This window comes from Balaenoptera physalus, assembly GCF_965194825.1.
Source record: "Balaenoptera physalus genome assembly, chromosome: 1".
NCBI classification, from domain to species: Eukaryota; Metazoa; Chordata; class Mammalia; order Artiodactyla; family Balaenopteridae; genus Balaenoptera; species Balaenoptera physalus.
Window position 1 is genome coordinate 155928382 of NC_138882.1, and position 16796 is coordinate 155945177.

The following is a 16796-nucleotide window of genomic DNA, read 5'->3' on the forward strand; positions in this document are numbered from 1 at the left end:
CACTCCTTCTGACCCCCTTGATTCTTCAGACATCACTGTTTATGGCTCAATTTTCTCTTTGTCACGGCTCTCCTCCAGGGGCCTGTTCCACTCAGCTCTTTTCCACCTCCTGCAGCCTTCAGTTCACTCTCACCAGTACACAGCAGAAGTGCTCGCAGAAGTTGGGCTTCGAGAGAGGGCTAAGAGGATGAGTGGTCTCCCTGTGACCCAGGAGGTCCACAGCCTGCCACTGCCTCGCTTACTGATGGAGTGGGGCCCAAACCACTGTGCCCAGGGCCTCCTAACGTCGGGTGGCAGGAAAAGGTCTAGCAGTGAGAATTGGAATTGTTTCTCTTAAAGATATTGGCCATCTCCCACTTTGAAGGACTCTCTGCACTCTTGACTGAATCAACACATTAGCCACAGTTCATCCTAGATTGTTTTAAGAGCTGATTTCAGCGTGGCAGGACAGTCCAGGACCCTCCTTCCTCTTTTTCCCTGGCGTTCATTTTCCTGGGGCAATGGGGAAGGGGCTGAGGGACAACTCCAGGCTGTCCCTTTGTTCCTGCTCGGGGAGCCGGGACATGCAGGAGTCACTGGGCTTCTCTTCGTTGCCAGAACAGGACTGTGCTTCCCACTTGAAACAGGGCTTTGCCTGCTGGTCATGGGCTTCGGTGTGGCTGTGTGGCAGGTTTGTTTTCCGCTGGCTTTGCCAGTCAGAGCAGGTGGAGGGGGGAGAGGTGGGAAAGGGCTCCTTATGGGCAGTGGCTGGCCCCTCTGAACACCTGCTTTGAGCCTGCCGTTAGGTGCTTTTCACACAGAAAACAACCTCAGCGGTAGATAGGATCATCAGATGAGGATGCGGGCTCGAGGGAGGAAGTGAACGTGTCCAGATGACAGGAGAGCCTGATGGAGTTACGAGAGAGGCTGGCTTGTTCGGGAACCACAAGCGGTTTCTGACTGGACTGTGCAGAGAAGTAGGTAGGAGGGAGAGACAAGGCTGCAGAGGCGGGTGAGAGCACCTCGAAACTGCCCCGTGGCCCCCAGGGGCTCCTCCCCACTGGAGTGGCCTGGGGTGCAGTCCCTCAACCTCGGAGTCACCCTCTTCCTCTGAACCAAGCAGATCAAATCGTTCCTGCTCTGGAAGGGCTCGTGGCCTGAAGGCAAGAGCCAGCAAAGCCAAAGCCATGGATTGACTTGCTTGGGAGATGTCAGCCGTGTGGTGAAACTCTGCCCCCCCATAACTCCTGCCCGCAGGTGCACACTGTGCCCGTGGCAGCCCTTCAGGCTTCTGAGGGTGGCCCTTACGCCGCCTGCCCTGCTTATTCCCACCACAGCCCCTTAGTCTTCCCACCCAGCCAGTTCTGGTCCAGAACCAAAGGCCATGTCACATGCACTCAGTGCCTGTCTGGCAGCGCAGGCCCGTGCCGTTCTGCATATCCTTGCCATTTGGATGCTCCCTGGGTCCAGACAGTTGGGCGGGGAGGAAGGTGGAAGAACCGTAGACAAAGAACCAGCCCAGCTTTGGCCACCAGCCGGCAGGGGGTAGGCTCAGAGCTCCTAGAGGTGAGATGAATCCTGGTGACCCCCTCTGCTCCCAGCTGCCCCCCTGCACGATGGTGGATCTTCACAGACACCCTAGGAAGGTGAGAGAAGGTCAGAGATGAGCTGAGGGTCCCACAGAGTGGGCCTTACGTGAGAAGCCCGTGCAGTCTGAAAACTGCAGTCAGCCGAAGAGGTGTAGGAAAGAGTAAGTCTTTGGGAGTCTAGCAACCCTGAATTTTTTTGACTTTCAGCAAGTTACTTTACCTCTCTGAGCCTCTGCAAAGATAATAAGATAGATTTTGCAAGACTGCCGTGAGGATTAACCTGTTTCATTCAACACATGTTTAATGAGTGTTCGTTGTGGGCCAGGGACGTCGTGCTGGGTGCTGGGGATATAGCCGTGACCAGGACGGTAGCTGTCCTCAGAGTTTCCATCCTAACCAGGAAGATGGTAAATAATAACTTGACACTGGGGTGTCAAGATTAAAAGGTTTAAATAATAGGTATTTCAACGTAAGGTACTAACAAGATGTTCAGCAGGTGTTGGTCACCTTTCCTTTTCAGGGAGAAGCAAATATGTCCTTTGAAATGGGCATCTACAGTTCCTCACAGTGGGGAAAATACCTTGACCCCCACGACTGGGGATTTGGGCCAGCTCCTGCCACCCCTGTTTTCCTGGGCTTCTACCCCATGGAGAGGGGGCTCTCTAGGTCCATTCCAGCTCTGCTCTGCGGTTCTGACTCCCCGAGGGACCAGCTCCACTGTGAGGGCATCCACATGAGCTGCAGGGGTTTTGTCCAATCCAGTACCTCAGGCTAGAACGGCCCCTCCTGCCTTTGCCCAGCAAAGCCTACCCCAGCCTTCACACACAAAGGGCCCTCAGAAAATGGGGAGGGTTGGGGGAAGGACCCGAGGAACCGCTGTTGATGGTGCTGCCATCCCCCTGCCTGACCAGCCCTCCACCTTCCCTAGACCTTATCACCCATCAGGCTCCAGTCGGAGCGCCCCTCTTCCCTAAAGCCTCCCGCGACCCCGGAGCCAGTGGTGATCTCTCCCTCCCCAAACCTGTGCAGATCATCATGCTGCCCACTTCCCGGTCGGTCAGTGAAACTCCATTATGTGCCGCTTGCCTTCACCATATGAAGATAACTACCCCACCCCAGCCCTCCCAGCCAGTTCCAGGCCCCAGCACAGAAGTTGGTGACCGTCCTGCTGAAGCCTTCCTAGTCTCCTCCAGGTGTAGCACCCTGTCCTTTGCTTCTGTTCCCAAGTCTTTATCCTTACCCTTGTCAGGATGGTAATGATCTGTTGCCTATCTCTGTCCACTACTGGACTGCACATCACTCAAAGCCACCTAACCCAGGGCTGGCGCTTCGTATGTGCCTAGTAGATGCTCCCTGAAGGAATGAGACCACATTTGTCCCAGCCCTCACTGGAAGCACAACGGGGCCACGAATCAGATGCGTAGCTATGGCAGCAGATGAGAGTGGCCGATGCCTTTTGAGAGGGGATGCTGGGGCCCACAGAGGGGGATCCACCTGCCGCTGTCTCTTTCCGAGGCCTTCATTGCTACTAGCTGTTCCCATGCTCAGGTCCTTTTCAACAAGTGGAATCATCTTTTTTTTGCCAAACCCAGTGTGCCTCTGTGCTACAGTAGGGGTATGCTTTAAGTATTTTGACTTGATTCATTTTGCATTTAGAAAGAAACTAGAATTATACCTATAGCAGAGAAACTTCCTATTTACTTGCAGAAATGAATGGAAGGCTTTAATACTTTTTCAGAAAAAATCTAATATTATTAGCCTTTTTTGATTCAGCCGAAATCAGAAATGGTATTTAGTGTCCAAACATATATTTTGAAGATATAGGTGATTTTTAAGCCTCCTGGAAGTAACATAAGCATTAACTTTTTAGACAGGTTTTCAGGAAGAATAGCGTTAGTCCAGTTGAAGGAAGGCAAGAACAGAGAATGGTATAATTTCATTTATTTGTTGTGCCAGCAAACGTTTACCAAGCCCCTTACTGTGTGCCACGATTCCCATTTCATGGGAGAGGCCTCTGGGGCTTAAAAAAGTAAAGGAAATAGTAAAACCAGGATTTACACCAGGTTTTCTAGCACTAAACCCGGTATTTGTCCATCAACTCACAGCTATTTGTATGCTGTGTAATAAGAGTTTTACGTGTTACATTCTCAACTTGTGCAGAATTGGGACGTGCTGTATTTGTCTCTGGGTCCCCAGTGCCTCTTCCAGGGCTCCATCTTGGTCTGCAGTCAGGGATTGTGTGATGAATGGGCTCATGAATGACTGAATGAAAAGACAAGCACTATCTTTTATACTCTTTCAAAAGCTTTCTTTACCCAGCTGAGAGGTTTCTCTCCATGGAAGGTATATTTTCTCCAAAATAAACCTGAAGTGGATCAAAAGGCTTTTTTTTTTTTTGATTCCTACTCTTCCCACAAGTGAAAAAAAGTTCCTTTGTTACTTAAAATATCTGCACCAGATCGTGCCATGCCGTCTCTTAGCGCAAGTGCTTATTATTGTGGCTAATTTGGTCACGTATGTTTGAAGGAGAACAATGCCTCAGAAATTTTTAAAAGCAAAACAGCAATCTGAAACGTTTGTTGTAATGAGATGTAAATTGCCAACATCATAGTGGAGCCTACTAAAATTTGCAATGAAGTGTTTTTTCTCCTTTTTAAATTAAAAGCACTAGAGGCCCTCCCTCCTCTCCCCAAAGAAACCACATGCTTTTTGTTCCTTTTCTCTCTGATTCTGTAATACTGAACACCCTGCTTTACTGATTGATTCATTCCTTCATTCATCTGCCATTTTCTGAGCCTGTGTCAGAGCCTCTGTTCTATGCCTGCCTCAGTGCCAGTCTCTCCAGAGGCATTATCAGGTGGCTTTTGGCAAGTCCCCATTTTGCAGGTAGGAAAGCTGAGGCTCAGAGAGGTGAGGTGGCGTGTCTCAGGTCACGCAACTTGGATCCACACCCAGGTCTCCTGACACACCCCTTCCAAGATGAGCCTTTGGTTGGTCTCTCCTCCTTGCTGAGGCACCAGGTACCTTCTGTATACAATGCCAGAGGAGGCAGTTGAGGAGGGCGGTGCAGAGGGGTGGGATAGGGAGGGTGGGAGGGAGACGCGAGAGGGAGGGGATATGGGGGTATATGTATACATATAGCTGATTCACTTTGTTATGCAGCAGAAACTAACACACCATTGTAAAGCAATTATACTCCAATAAAGTTGTTAAAAAAAAAAAAAAATCCCTGGCAGCCACCAGGTATTTTAAACAGTGCTGATCAGGTACGTTAGAAAATAGTGTTCCTTGAGAGCCAGAAGATCCCAGTACGATAGCCTCAGTATTTGACAAAACTCCGTTGGTCCCTGAGGAGACCAGCACAGGGGGCATAGGGCGGGTGTGCTGTGGAGCGCAGGCACGTGCTCTGGGCTGGGCACTTGGGGCAAAAGAAGGCCAGCAGCGCCCTGGCTCCCAGGGACTAGCAGTGACTAACTGAGCCCCCAGTATGACCCTCGTGTGGGGAGGGGCAGTGGGGGAGAGCCACCGTTTACTGAGCACCTGCTTCGTGCCCGAGTCTGGATTAATCATTTCATACGTGACTCGTTTAATCTTCTGTCTGGCCAAGTCGCTGTTGTCATCCCTCCTTTCAGGTGAGGCAGCAGAGTCAGAAGGGTTAAGTAATTACTGATGTGTAAAATTGCCTGTCGAGGGTTGAATTGGAACCAGGCATGGTGTGGAGCCCTGGTCTCTGACATAAAAGGACGCAGTCTCTGCCTGCCCTCAGGCCTCACGGGGTCTAGTGGGGGGCAGGCATAGAAACAAATGAGTGCATCTGATTATCATCGGGGGAGGGGAGCGTCCAGAGGACCTGGTTAGGCCACTTTGGAACGGAGCCTAGGAAGAGGGGACCAGCGGAGAGTGGAGCCAGAGAGGTGACCTTCTGCTCTCAGCCCTTGCTCCTTCTGACGCCCCTCACGTGCCCCCCTGTAGCCATCTGAACTGTCCGTTCCCTTGGCTAAATGTTTCCAGTTTCTGTTTTACAGCCCTGGTTTCTACTTTCACGGCTGCAAACAGGTTTCAGAGATTTGGGAACAGCTTCCCTCCCACCCACCCCGACCACCGCCCCCAAGCACCTCCACTCAGCAGCAGGGCTTTATTTCAGAATCTCTGCTCCAGGCCACTGAAGTCTCCTTCTTGCCCACAACTTTCTCTCCCCTCTCATGTTATGAAGAATTTACTGAGAGCCTGCAACGTGCCAGGCTAGGTGCCAGGATTGCCAAGAGAGTAAAACCTTGCCCTTGAAGAGCTTAACAGTTTGATGTGGATGACAGATTGGTCGATGTTTGCAAGTACAACTTGCTAGAAGTATTTACAGTTTAGAGACCCCCTACTTGGTAGTGATCAGAGCAAGGCCTCAGGAAGGAGACATCTAAGCTCTGTTCTGCAGTCTGACCAGGGGCTTGGCAGGCAGATGAGGTGGCATTCAAGGCCAAAACAATAGCACATCCAAAGGCTCAGAGGCTTGGGACGACACAGCATCTGGGGGACGTGAGCAGTGTCAGGGGAGAGCAGGAATTGAGCGCCAGAGGTAGAGAGGAGGCTGGTGATTCTGGGCCTTCAGGAGGCTATCTATGGTGTGCACCTTAATTTTGAGGGTAATGGGAGCCTAAGCCAGGAAGGACCTGGTCGTGAGTAGATCTCTTTAGCAGCCGTTGTGGAGATGGATGGGAGAGAACTAGACTGAAAGTCAGAGCTGAGTTGGATTCGATCTCTTCTCCAACACCTTCCTCTCATAGAAGGAAAAGGAGGCTCCAGAGGAGGGAGGCTATCTTGCCAAAGATTTACCTGTGCTCCAGTGGCTGCATGGACCACCCCCTCTCAGCCCATTGCTTTTTCGTGTTGCGGAATGTCAGAGCAGGAAGAGACCTCAGATGCCACCTTGGCCAGGCCCTTTTGGGGAAACTGAAGTAATTACTTCTTCCCTGATCTAAGAAAAGATCAAATGCTCCACTTGAGGTTGCTTCTATCTCAGAAATACAACCGAGATCTTACACAGAAGATACAGTTTGGCATCTGCTTCTGAAACTTTAGAATTATTCATTCATTCTTGTCATTCTTTTATTCATTTAGCAAACATTCAGAGAGCACCTCCTCATTCCAGGTGCTGGGGACAAAGAAGAATAAGCCTTAGGCCCAGCTCTTGAGTAGGTCACGCAGAATTGGGAGGTGGTCTCCCAAGATGAGCCCTCCTTTTTTGTCAAAGCTGTGCTGCTCCCCAACTATGCTGCATTCAGCTTTGTGTGTTCAAACTTAAATATTGGAGACTGCAGAGATCTGTCTTGCAGATGACAGCTGCCAGCAACTCAGGAGTGATATTCTTGTTCTGGGAAGCCCTGTCCTGAGGAATTTTTGTAACAAAATCACCGATACCTTCGCGACCACCAGCCAAAGCAAGGGCATGGCAATTGAACATAGAATTGCAGCCAGATTGTTGGTGAGGGCTTTAGTACACAAAGAGCTCTGTCCCAAGTGGCCCACATGGTAGGGATAAGGGAAGGTTGGACCCCGAAACCCATTGTTTACTTAAGTTATATGCACAGCTCTGGGGACCGGCTTTGGCAGTAGCTGAACTTCTGCTCCCATTAAACCCTGAAGTATTTGCATAGGGAGAATTTCCAGGATGCTAAACTCTCCGTTGGCCTTTGGAGTTGCTCTCCTGCAAAAGTTAATCTAGTCATTTGGCCTTATTTACTCATTTTCATCCTGTTTCTCTGCCCTTTGGTAATCAAGACACAATAGGCGATTAGAAAAATAGTCCATCATTTTTAAAAGCTAATGGAGAAGAAAATATCCCCCTTAGAAACCACCACCATTTATCTAGCTGCCTTTCACAGTTTAAACCGTACATAATTTGTGTTCATTGCATTAAAATAAAACTCAGGGTAGCTGCTGGTTCAGGCAATCAGGGGCTTAATCTGTATTGTATTTTAATTTCTTGGTTGAAATGCTCCTGCCTAGATACTAGGTCTTGGGAGGGGGAGGCGTTTGCATTTCTCCCCCTACTTTCCTATCTTCTGCTGTGGCCTGCTTCACATAGGCTGCAGAGATGGGGTTTTGGCAAATACACAATTTGCATACCGGAGTCATTGCCACCCGGTCTCCACCCCAGTCTTAACGGGACCTCTTTCCTCTGCAGGAAGTTGAGTCCCCTGTGTTTTCATTCAGACAGTGACACCCTAGAAGACTGCTTCTCATTCATGCTTAACTAGCTTCTCGTCCATTCTTGTCTTCCAGTTTTCCACCTTTTCCCCTGTGACATTCATACCTCATATTATTTTCAAGCTTGGGTTTAAGTGTAGTCCAATGGACAAAAATAAGCCAACATATTTTTTGTGTGCCGCTGTGTGCTGATAGATGCCTAGTTAAAATATTTGCCTTTTCTTTTCCTTGGAGTTCTAGACAGATCTCTTTTCTTAACTGCCTAGGTCCCGCCATTGACTTGGAAAAAGTAAAGTCAGAATGTCTCGAGCCCGAGCCGGAGTTACGGAGCACTTTCAGTGAGGAAGCAAATACGTCGTCCTATTACCCCGCTCCTGCACCTGTCATGGACAAGTATATCCTAGACAATGGCAAGGTAGTGTTTCAAGCTCACTATCCATTCCCTGCAAGTGTTGGTTAGTCAGTGTGAAGATGGAGAGTATGGTGGGAGCTTCCCGAGACACAGCTTGACCAGTTGGCCTCCTGGCCTAGCCCTGAGTGACTGCTTCCAGAATCCATGTGTTATAACTAGTGGAGCTTTACTAGGACTTCTTCTTTTTCTCTTCCTTTCCCTTTTTTTCTTTTTTTTTTGCTAAATATTGGGCCAAAGCAACTGTAAAACTAACCTGACATTTAAAAATAGCTTATTAGTGAGAATGTATTTTAAAATGATAATTCAATGAAACCAGATGCATAACATTTATAAGGTGATCTAGAAATATCTGATTTACAGATATGGATACGACTCAATATTTATCCATTCACTGTTTACAAAGTACCTATGTGTTCTAAGCCCCGCCCTAAATGGCAGGGATACATGGGACTTCCCTGGCGGTCCAGTGGTTAAGACTTCGCCTTCCAGTGGGTATGGGTTCAGTCCCTGGTTGGGGAGCTAAGATCCCACATGCCTCGTGGCCAAAGAACCAAAACATAAAACAGAAGCAAAATTGTAACAAATTCAGTAAAGACTTTGAAAATGGTCCACATTAAAAAAAAAAAAAAAAACTTTAATAAATAAATAAATAAATAAATAAATAAATAAAATGCCAGGGATACAGAGGTGAATGGGACATGCCCCTTACCCCTAAGCTGCTTTCAAGTCGTACATTGAGCGTGGTTAGCCCACAGTCCTAGGACCACATATAACTCCTCAGATTTTTTTGTAAGACTCTTGAAAAAATGTTATGAAAGAAAACGTAAGCAATATTAGTAGTTATATTAGTACAGGGGTGAAAAGTAATGGAATAGCCTTTGGAAGTCTTAAAGTCACATGATGATATAGTAGCAGGGCAGGGAGAAGACTTCTAATATTCTTCCAACATCCAAATGAATTCGTCTTGGAGGAAATATATTGGATCCCTTTGTCTAGGCACTAGTCAGATGCAGTTTTACTGTAATATTCTCTGCTACCATGGCATACATTACAGACATCACCTCTCCTTCTCCCCAGAGACTCATCTGTGTCCGTCTGTTTTTCTTGCCTTATGCTTCAAAAGGTCTCTGTTTATCCAGTATTGTTCCCCAGTGGGTTGATGAGAAAGAAAAGGTTGTTTTATTTGGGTTTGTCCAGATATATCCCTGCAGCTGGCCAGACTGAGCCAAAGCAAATAGCCAAAGCTAAGGAAATGAAACTTGTTAGTCTTTCGGGCTCTCTTGGATATGCTGCCGTCATCTCCATGGAGCACTTCCTCCCCTCCAGAGGGCCAAACCATAGGCCCATTCTGCCTTGCCTTGCTGCAGCCAGCAAGCTTTAAGAGTCTGCTCTGCAGGTGAGAGGTGGCATGACAGAGTGGAAGTAGGCAGCCCGGAGCCTGAGTTTAAGCTTAGCTCTATCTTTGTCCTACCTGTGTGACTCTGAGTGGGGTTTCCCTTCTCTGGGCCTCAGCGTCTCTTGTCTGTGCCAGGTGGGATCAGATTGATGCTCTCCATAGTCATTAACGACTCAAACCGTGTGTCTAAGTTTGGTGAACCTTTCCCAACTGAAGATAAAGAAAAGACTATTCTGTCTTTGTTGACTTCTTTTTAGTCATGATCACGTTGTGGAATGACTACAGACTTTTTCTTAAAGTAGCTTCTAAGAGAAATCTGTTTCTCTCTTGCTTTGAAGACCGACGGACAGTTTCTGAGCATTATAAGGGTCTCTTTTGCAAAGGATCATTTTTCCTCCAGGAAAATGGGTCTCTCAAAGGTCATTTAATTTTTTCACTCTCGAGTTGCACAACAAATCTTTAAAGTGCCAGATTTCCTTTTTCATCGATTATTGCCAACACTTTGCTATAAAACTAACCTGGCTTCGGTTTGCAGCTAATTGGCAATCAGAGAAATTTATTAAGGGAGAGGAAGGAAGCAGACTTACTGGAAATGGATGGCAGCTTCCTAGAACAGCAGTACCCACATCCCAGAAGCAGCCATCATTGTTCTTGGCTCTGCAGTCATTTCTGACCCTTCCTTCTTTCTGCCTGACTCTCTGTGCTGCCTAGAGCATGGGAATGGGATCCATTTCCTAGCAGGAAACTGGTTTTGTCCTACAAAACATTTCACAAGGACATTTTTTTGATCAAGTCCCATCCTACCAGATGCCATACTTTTAATAACCTCCCTTGAAAGCTTAAGGCTAACATTTTGGTCAAATGGGGCTTTATGTGACTAGGGCTTGCCATGAAAGCTACTTTCTGATTTTGCTAAAGTGCATTGCTTTTCTTTGCCTTAAGATATTTTATTTCAAAAACTCGTTGAATCATAAAGCTGCAAAGACCATTAAAGTTTAAATAGTCTAATTTATACATGGGCTAGATGGGGAAATACATCCAGAGAAGGGGCTCGTCTCTAGTTCTACAACAGATCAGAGGCAGGCAGGCAGGAGCTAGAAGCGGCATCACCTGGCTTCCAGGTCAGTGCTCTTTCCAGTCTGTTCTGCATCCCTGAAAATGGGGCATTGCTCCAGATGACCCTGAGCTTTGTTGACCTCAGGAGCCCTTGTCCCAAATGCCCCCAACATATACCTGTGATTGGTCTTACCCAGGGCCACTTCTCTCTGTGCTGTAAAATTGGCCTTGTATCCGAATGCATGTCAGAAAATATTTTCTTCTCCAAGGAACAGCAGCTCATCAGAACTGAAAGCCAGTGACACTGAGACATATTAAATATGCGCATCAGTTTCTTCCTGCTTTGTGTTCAGACTAGTCCTGGTCACTTTGTAGGAGGCAAAAGAGGCAAAGCCTCGACCTCTCCCCACGGGGACGTGGGGCTGAATCAGGTAGTGGAGCCTCTCAGTAGGCTAGAAATTCAGAAGGGGTAGAACTTAGCCCTGGAGTAGTGAAGGAGGTTTTCCTGCACTGGGGACTGGGGCTTGAAAGATTAGCAGGCTTAAGAAGACGTAAGGGAAGGCATTCATCCCTGGGTGGGGGGAGAGGCATGAGCAGAGATGTGGATGGGGGAAAGAAGGCAAAGGAAGTAACAGTTTCTGGTTGTGTGCTGTCCTCCTGACGTTTGACTCATGTTATCTCACTGAATCCTCAAAACAGCTCTATGAATTAGGTGGTGATCTGCCTCTGGTACAGCTGACAAAAGTAAGGTTCAGAGAGGTCAAGTGACTAGCCCAAGACACCCAGCTAGTAGGTGGAAGGGCCAGGATTCACATGGGGCTGGAGACTCCAGAGCCCATCCTCTTTCTGTTACCTACCACACACTGGAAGTAGGAGGAAATGAGTGAGTTTGGGGGCATCATTGAGTGATGGACATAGTACAATTAGCAGGTTGAATGGAAACAGGATTCTAGAGGACCTTTAACGCCGCCTGAGGAGGTTGGATTTGAGGTAACAGGAAACAGGGAGCCATTCAAGATTCCAGAGGGTTAACATAAAAACACAGAGTTGAAAGACTGCGGAAGTCATCTAGTCAAAGAAGGAAAGCTATGTTTTAGGTAATTAATCTGGCAGTGTTTACAGCGTGGGTTGGAGCGGGCAGGGGCTGTAGGCAGGAAGGCCAGCCCGTGGCTTTTCTCCAGGTTTCCCTGACTGCAGTGTGAACTGCAGTGGGCGCTGGCCAGGGCAGTGGCCGGGCAGGTACAGAGGAAGACTCAAGAGGAAAGCCATCTGAATACTGATCTGCTTTGTTTCCACCCCCATGAGCACCACCGTGACACTGGTGGCAGCAGGAAGGCCGGGAGAGCATGGGCTGCAGGGTCATAGGATTTGATTCCAGAACGTACTGATAGTATGTCTTAGGAAAACTAATGAGTCCTTCTGAATCTCTGTTCCTGTCTGTAAAGTAGGAATAATTATTTCTACCTATTTCCATCTCTTAAGGTCATTATGAGGATTAACTAAATTGAGAGTACCATACCTAGTTCACTATAGGCACTGAAAAAATATTAGTGTCCCCTGTCTCTTGTAGAACATTGGCTAAGATAAGTGCCATCTCTCTTTTAAGAACAGTAAATTAAAAGGTTGTAGGAAAGCAAGGCTCAGGATAGAAAAGAGCAGAGATCTTTGGAAAACTGAAGTTGTCCTCCATCTCCAAGGCTTTCTGATTCTGCATTTAACGTAACTCACATCCCTTGTTTTCCCCTATCTCAGGAAGCTTGCGTGGGTAGCCCCAGAGAGTCACCCAGAGAGGTGACTTGGGGTCCAGCAGGGAGCAGCAGGGAACTTGTCCCCAGTATGCCTGATCTGGCACACAGACTGCCCACCTGCAGTTCAGACTGCAGAGAAAAGGCCAGACTTGACCTTGGGTCTGTGTTGCCCAGCCAGCCCCAGGCAGCACATCTCACTCCAGGGTTACTTATCTTCCTGAGTCGTATGAACAGATTTGCAGCACCAAATTTTGTGACACAGGAAGGCCAGGTGGATCTGGTTATCTGATATCGTGCCTGCAGAGGTCTGAATGATCTTTTGAGCAAAAGGAAGTGAAGTTAGATATGGCAGGTAGATTGGTTACTTGCTGACATTCGTGGGTGGGCTGTGTTAGTGTCACTGGCTGACCTGTCTGCCCATCTATGCGTGCCCACCTTGCTTTCCAAGCCAACCTTCAGTAGAAAGATCTCCAAACATCTCTGAACTGTGGGTCCTGCTGGTCTGCCATCAGTCTGGGTGTGCGTGCCGTCTCTCACACCAGACTCTCCTGAGACGCCTCCTGACCGTGCGAGGTCGATGACCTACAGTCTTTCTGAAGACAGGGACCTTGGCAGGGACTTTCCATTCCCCTCAGAAAGCTTAACTCATCAGTGGCTTCCTCTCCTCCGTCCCCACAGAGGCCATTTCCACCCTCCGTAGACTCAGCAGAAACACAGCATAAATAGCCATGTCAAAGTCAAAATTTAATTTTTTTAATGATTAATGTTAGCAAATGGTCTTCAAGTTGTTAAAAGAGCCAGAAAGGAAAAAAAAAAAAAAAACTTCTCAAACCTCATTGCTAGATCATTCTGGGACTTCTGCATTTAATGACTCTGCACTGAAACTTTCTGAGTGCTTCCCTTACAGAGAGCATAAGATTGTGTTTTGTTCTGTGTGCCGTCAGAATCAGACCAGAGACACAGTGGTGGTGCTTAATTTGTTAAAATCATAGGTGTTCTCAGCCAGAAGGAATTCAGCTGCAATCCAACTCTCCCAGTTCAGTTCATGGGAAACTGAAGCCAGAGACAGAAAGGGCTTGCACAGACACACTCCGTTAGCGGCAGAGCCTGGACGGTTTCCCTCCTCACTCCACCTGCTGTGGTTGTCACACCTAGGAATTACCTAGGAAGCTTTAAACCATCCTGACAACGAGGCCCCGCCCAGATGAAATAAATCCACTCTGCAAGTTCAGAGTTGAGTGACTTTCAGCAAGCAGCTGTACCTTTCTCAACCTGGTTTTTCCACCTGAAATGAAAATAGTGTCCCAACGCCTTCCTTCCAGGGTTGCTGTGAAGATTTTGAGATAGTGGATATAAAGCAGTAGAATAAGGCCTGACACGTTACAGGTATTCAGTAAATGATTATTTCCCTTAAAGAAAGTTAATTAGTATTTATGGAACAAATCCCTTGCAGTTGTGCAGCAGTGTCTTTTAAAGGACAAGAAAAATTTCCAGCTACCATCCTGTCCGACTAAACAGGTGCTTGCTTGTGTTCTTATCCCTTTCAGGTCCATCTGGGAAGCGGGATTTGGGTTGATGAGGAGAAATGGCACCAGCTACAAGTAACCCAAGGAGATTCCAAGTACACAAAGAACTTGGCAGTCATGATTTGGGGAACAGATGTTCTGAAGAACAGAAGCGTCACAGGAGTTGCCACAAAAAAAAAGAAAGATGCGGTCCCTAAGCCACCCCTCTCGCCTCACAAACTAAGCATCGTCAGAGGTGGGTCCCGCCCTGGAAACGCAGTGGCTGAGACACCGCCCTTTACTCTGTCAGGAATGTATCGGGCACATTTCAGTTCAACAGACACCCGCTGAAGCTTCTCCATGCTAGGCCCCGGGCTGGGCACGGGGACACAGGAGCAGATATGGACCTGGTCCCAGAAGAGCTCACATTTAACAGGGCAAATGAGCTGTGGACACAAGCACAGTTCAAGGAGCTAGCATGCGAGAGGGACAGAGGGGGGTTCTCAGGAGGGGAGGAAACCCCTAGCCAGAAAATCAGGGAAGGGCTCCTGGGAAGGGGGGTCACTGGATTGGGCCTTGAAGGATCCATCAGACATGGAGACGCAGATGTGTAAAGAGAGGTACTCGGGAGGCAGAAGCATCTGGAACAAAGGCGTCGGGTTGGGAAAGGAGCGCTGCTGTGTAGAAAGCCTGAAGGTGGAGGCTAGGGGACCAGTTCTGGGGGGTCCTAGCATCATGCCTGGAGCACTTAGTGAGGTGAAGACCAGCTGAGGGTCACTGGATTCAGCTTTTCTGGGGTTTGGGAGGGGTTGGAGGGAAGGCAGAGAGACAGGGAGTCGTTTGTGAAGATAGGGCACTGGCCCGGACTCTGATTTTCCTTCCCTCCTGCCTTCCTTTCTTCCTTCCTCCCCTCTCTTCCCTCTTCCTTCTTTCTTTCCTCTATCTCTCCTACCCACTCTCCATCCATTCACAGAGCTCTTACTCTTTGCCAGGCTCTCTACTGGGTATGGAGGACACAAAGGGGGATACGACACAGTCTCCATCTGCAGGGTGCTTACAGTCACACGGGGAAGGCGAACACAAGAACAGCTAGTTGCGGTACAGATAATACAGATTATAGACACAGGCAGGAAAGTACATGGGAGCAGAGAGAATATAGTAATTGCTAATCATTCTGAGCGCTTACTACGTTTCAGGTTCTGTTTTTTTTATGATTCTGTGTTAAAAATTCTTTTACATATATTAACTCATTTAATCTTCATAACACATAACACTCCTTCTGTTGGCTGCCAATATTATCCCTGTTTTAGTTGCAGAAACTGGACACAGAGATGTTAAGTAACTTCCCCAGATCGCACAGCTTTAGGGGTAGAGCCGGGAGTCCGAGCCAGGAGGGCTGGCTCCAGAAGCTGTGCTCCTAACCACTAGTCTCTAAGTGTCCAACTGCCATGTTTTGATGAAGAAAGTAAGACTCAGTCAGCATGTACATTTTGAACAGGCCATGTGCCAGGTTCTGGGGCAGACAGCAAGTATGTCCAGGAACAAATCAGATCATTTCAGGTACTGATGAAAGGCCGTGAAGCCTCATCGAGTGATACAGTAGCTGTGTTGGCTGGGGTGGGTGGAGAAGACCTGCCTGAAGCGGTGCATTCAAGCTGGGAACTGGATGTAGAGGTCAGCCCTGTGCAGGTCTGCGGGGTGGTGAAGCAGGCAGAAAAGAGCGGGTTCAAAGGCCTGCACGCTCAAGGGGTGAAGCAGCCCCGGGGCACTGCAGAGTCATGAGTGAGGAACACTGAGATCAGGCCGGTGGGCGAGAGGCGGTCTTTTAGGGCCATGAAGGCCACAGTAAGCGGCTTGGATTTACCCTACTTGCAGGAGAAAGGTAAGGGAGGTCTTCAGTGGGAGTGACCAAATGGGAGGTCAGTTAGGAGACTGATGCAGTGGTCTCGGGGAGGGATGATGGTGCCATGGACTGAAGTTAGAGCAGTGGAAACGGAGAAAAATGGCCAGGTTTAGGGTGTATTTTGGAGGTCGAGGTGTAAGGACACAGAGAGATTAGGTGACCAGCCAGAAGTCACAGCTACAGGGTTTCAGAGCCTGGATTTAAACCCACCCCCGCTGACTCTGGTCTGGGGCTTGTTCCGTAGCACAGCTGCCCCCGTTGCTGGCCGATTCACGATTACCTGATTTAGGCAGACACTTATTTTTAGACAAGCGGAGGTAACCTTTAGTCTGCCCACTGTCTGAAAAGGTGGAGCCTAATTTGGGAGGTCGCCCTGAGAAGGCGTCCTTCCTGGGGACACAGCCCTGCCTACCTGAGACGTGGCTGACCTCTCATTCTGTTACACTTGTTGGACTGTGACTCAGCAGGTCCCAGGTGCCTTCCAGTGACCGGCTGCCCTACCGTTGTCACACCGTGGTATAAAATCATCTACTGTGCGTCTGCCTCAGGCACTGGTCTGACTGTGTCGGGCTCACCTCCACGTCCTCCTTGCCTCTCGCACAGGTCCTGGCACACAGTGGGAGCTCAGTCACCGAGGGCTGAACAGATGCCACACTGAGACCTGCAAGCTGATCCCCTGACTGACTTCACACTGTTTCTTGTGAACTACTTTCCTTCCGTGTCGCAGTGTCTTCAGCTGAACGCTCACCTCTTAAGACAGTTAAGAGGGCTGCTTGGATTATAGCTTGGAATAGTTACGTTTGAGGTGTGAAAAGAAGTTTCCATTCTTTGTTGACAAGTGAGCTGCCCCCACGGAGCCGACATGACCTCATGATGGTCACATCATTGAAGCTCACGATTGTTCAGTGCTTTGCAGCTTGCAGGTCCCCTCCTGTCTGCTCCCAGTGCAGGGTGATGGAGAGTAGAAATTGGAACCAGGTATCGAAAGCCTGGGGTTGAGCCCCAAC

At 48.5% G+C, this 16796-nt stretch overlaps 2 protein-coding genes across 6 annotated transcripts in view; both read left to right on the top strand.

Moving 5' to 3' along the window:
* AGBL4 (AGBL carboxypeptidase 4) overlaps positions 1 to 16796 on the top strand; it is a 1388494-nt gene that overhangs the window by 1150467 nt on the left and 221231 nt on the right. The gene's annotated exons all lie outside the window — the stretch shown is intronic.
* BEND5 (BEN domain containing 5) overlaps positions 1 to 16796 on the top strand; it is a 47025-nt gene that overhangs the window by 24323 nt on the left and 5906 nt on the right. For all 5 annotated transcript variants that reach the window (XM_082430199.1, XM_082430203.1, XM_082430201.1 and 2 more), the window contains 2 exons: positions 8036 to 8184; positions 13929 to 14142. In XM_082430199.1, coding sequence (XP_082286325.1) covers positions 8036 to 8184; positions 13929 to 14142 — 363 coding nt within the window. The remainder of the gene's footprint in view (positions 1 to 8035; positions 8185 to 13928; positions 14143 to 16796) is intronic.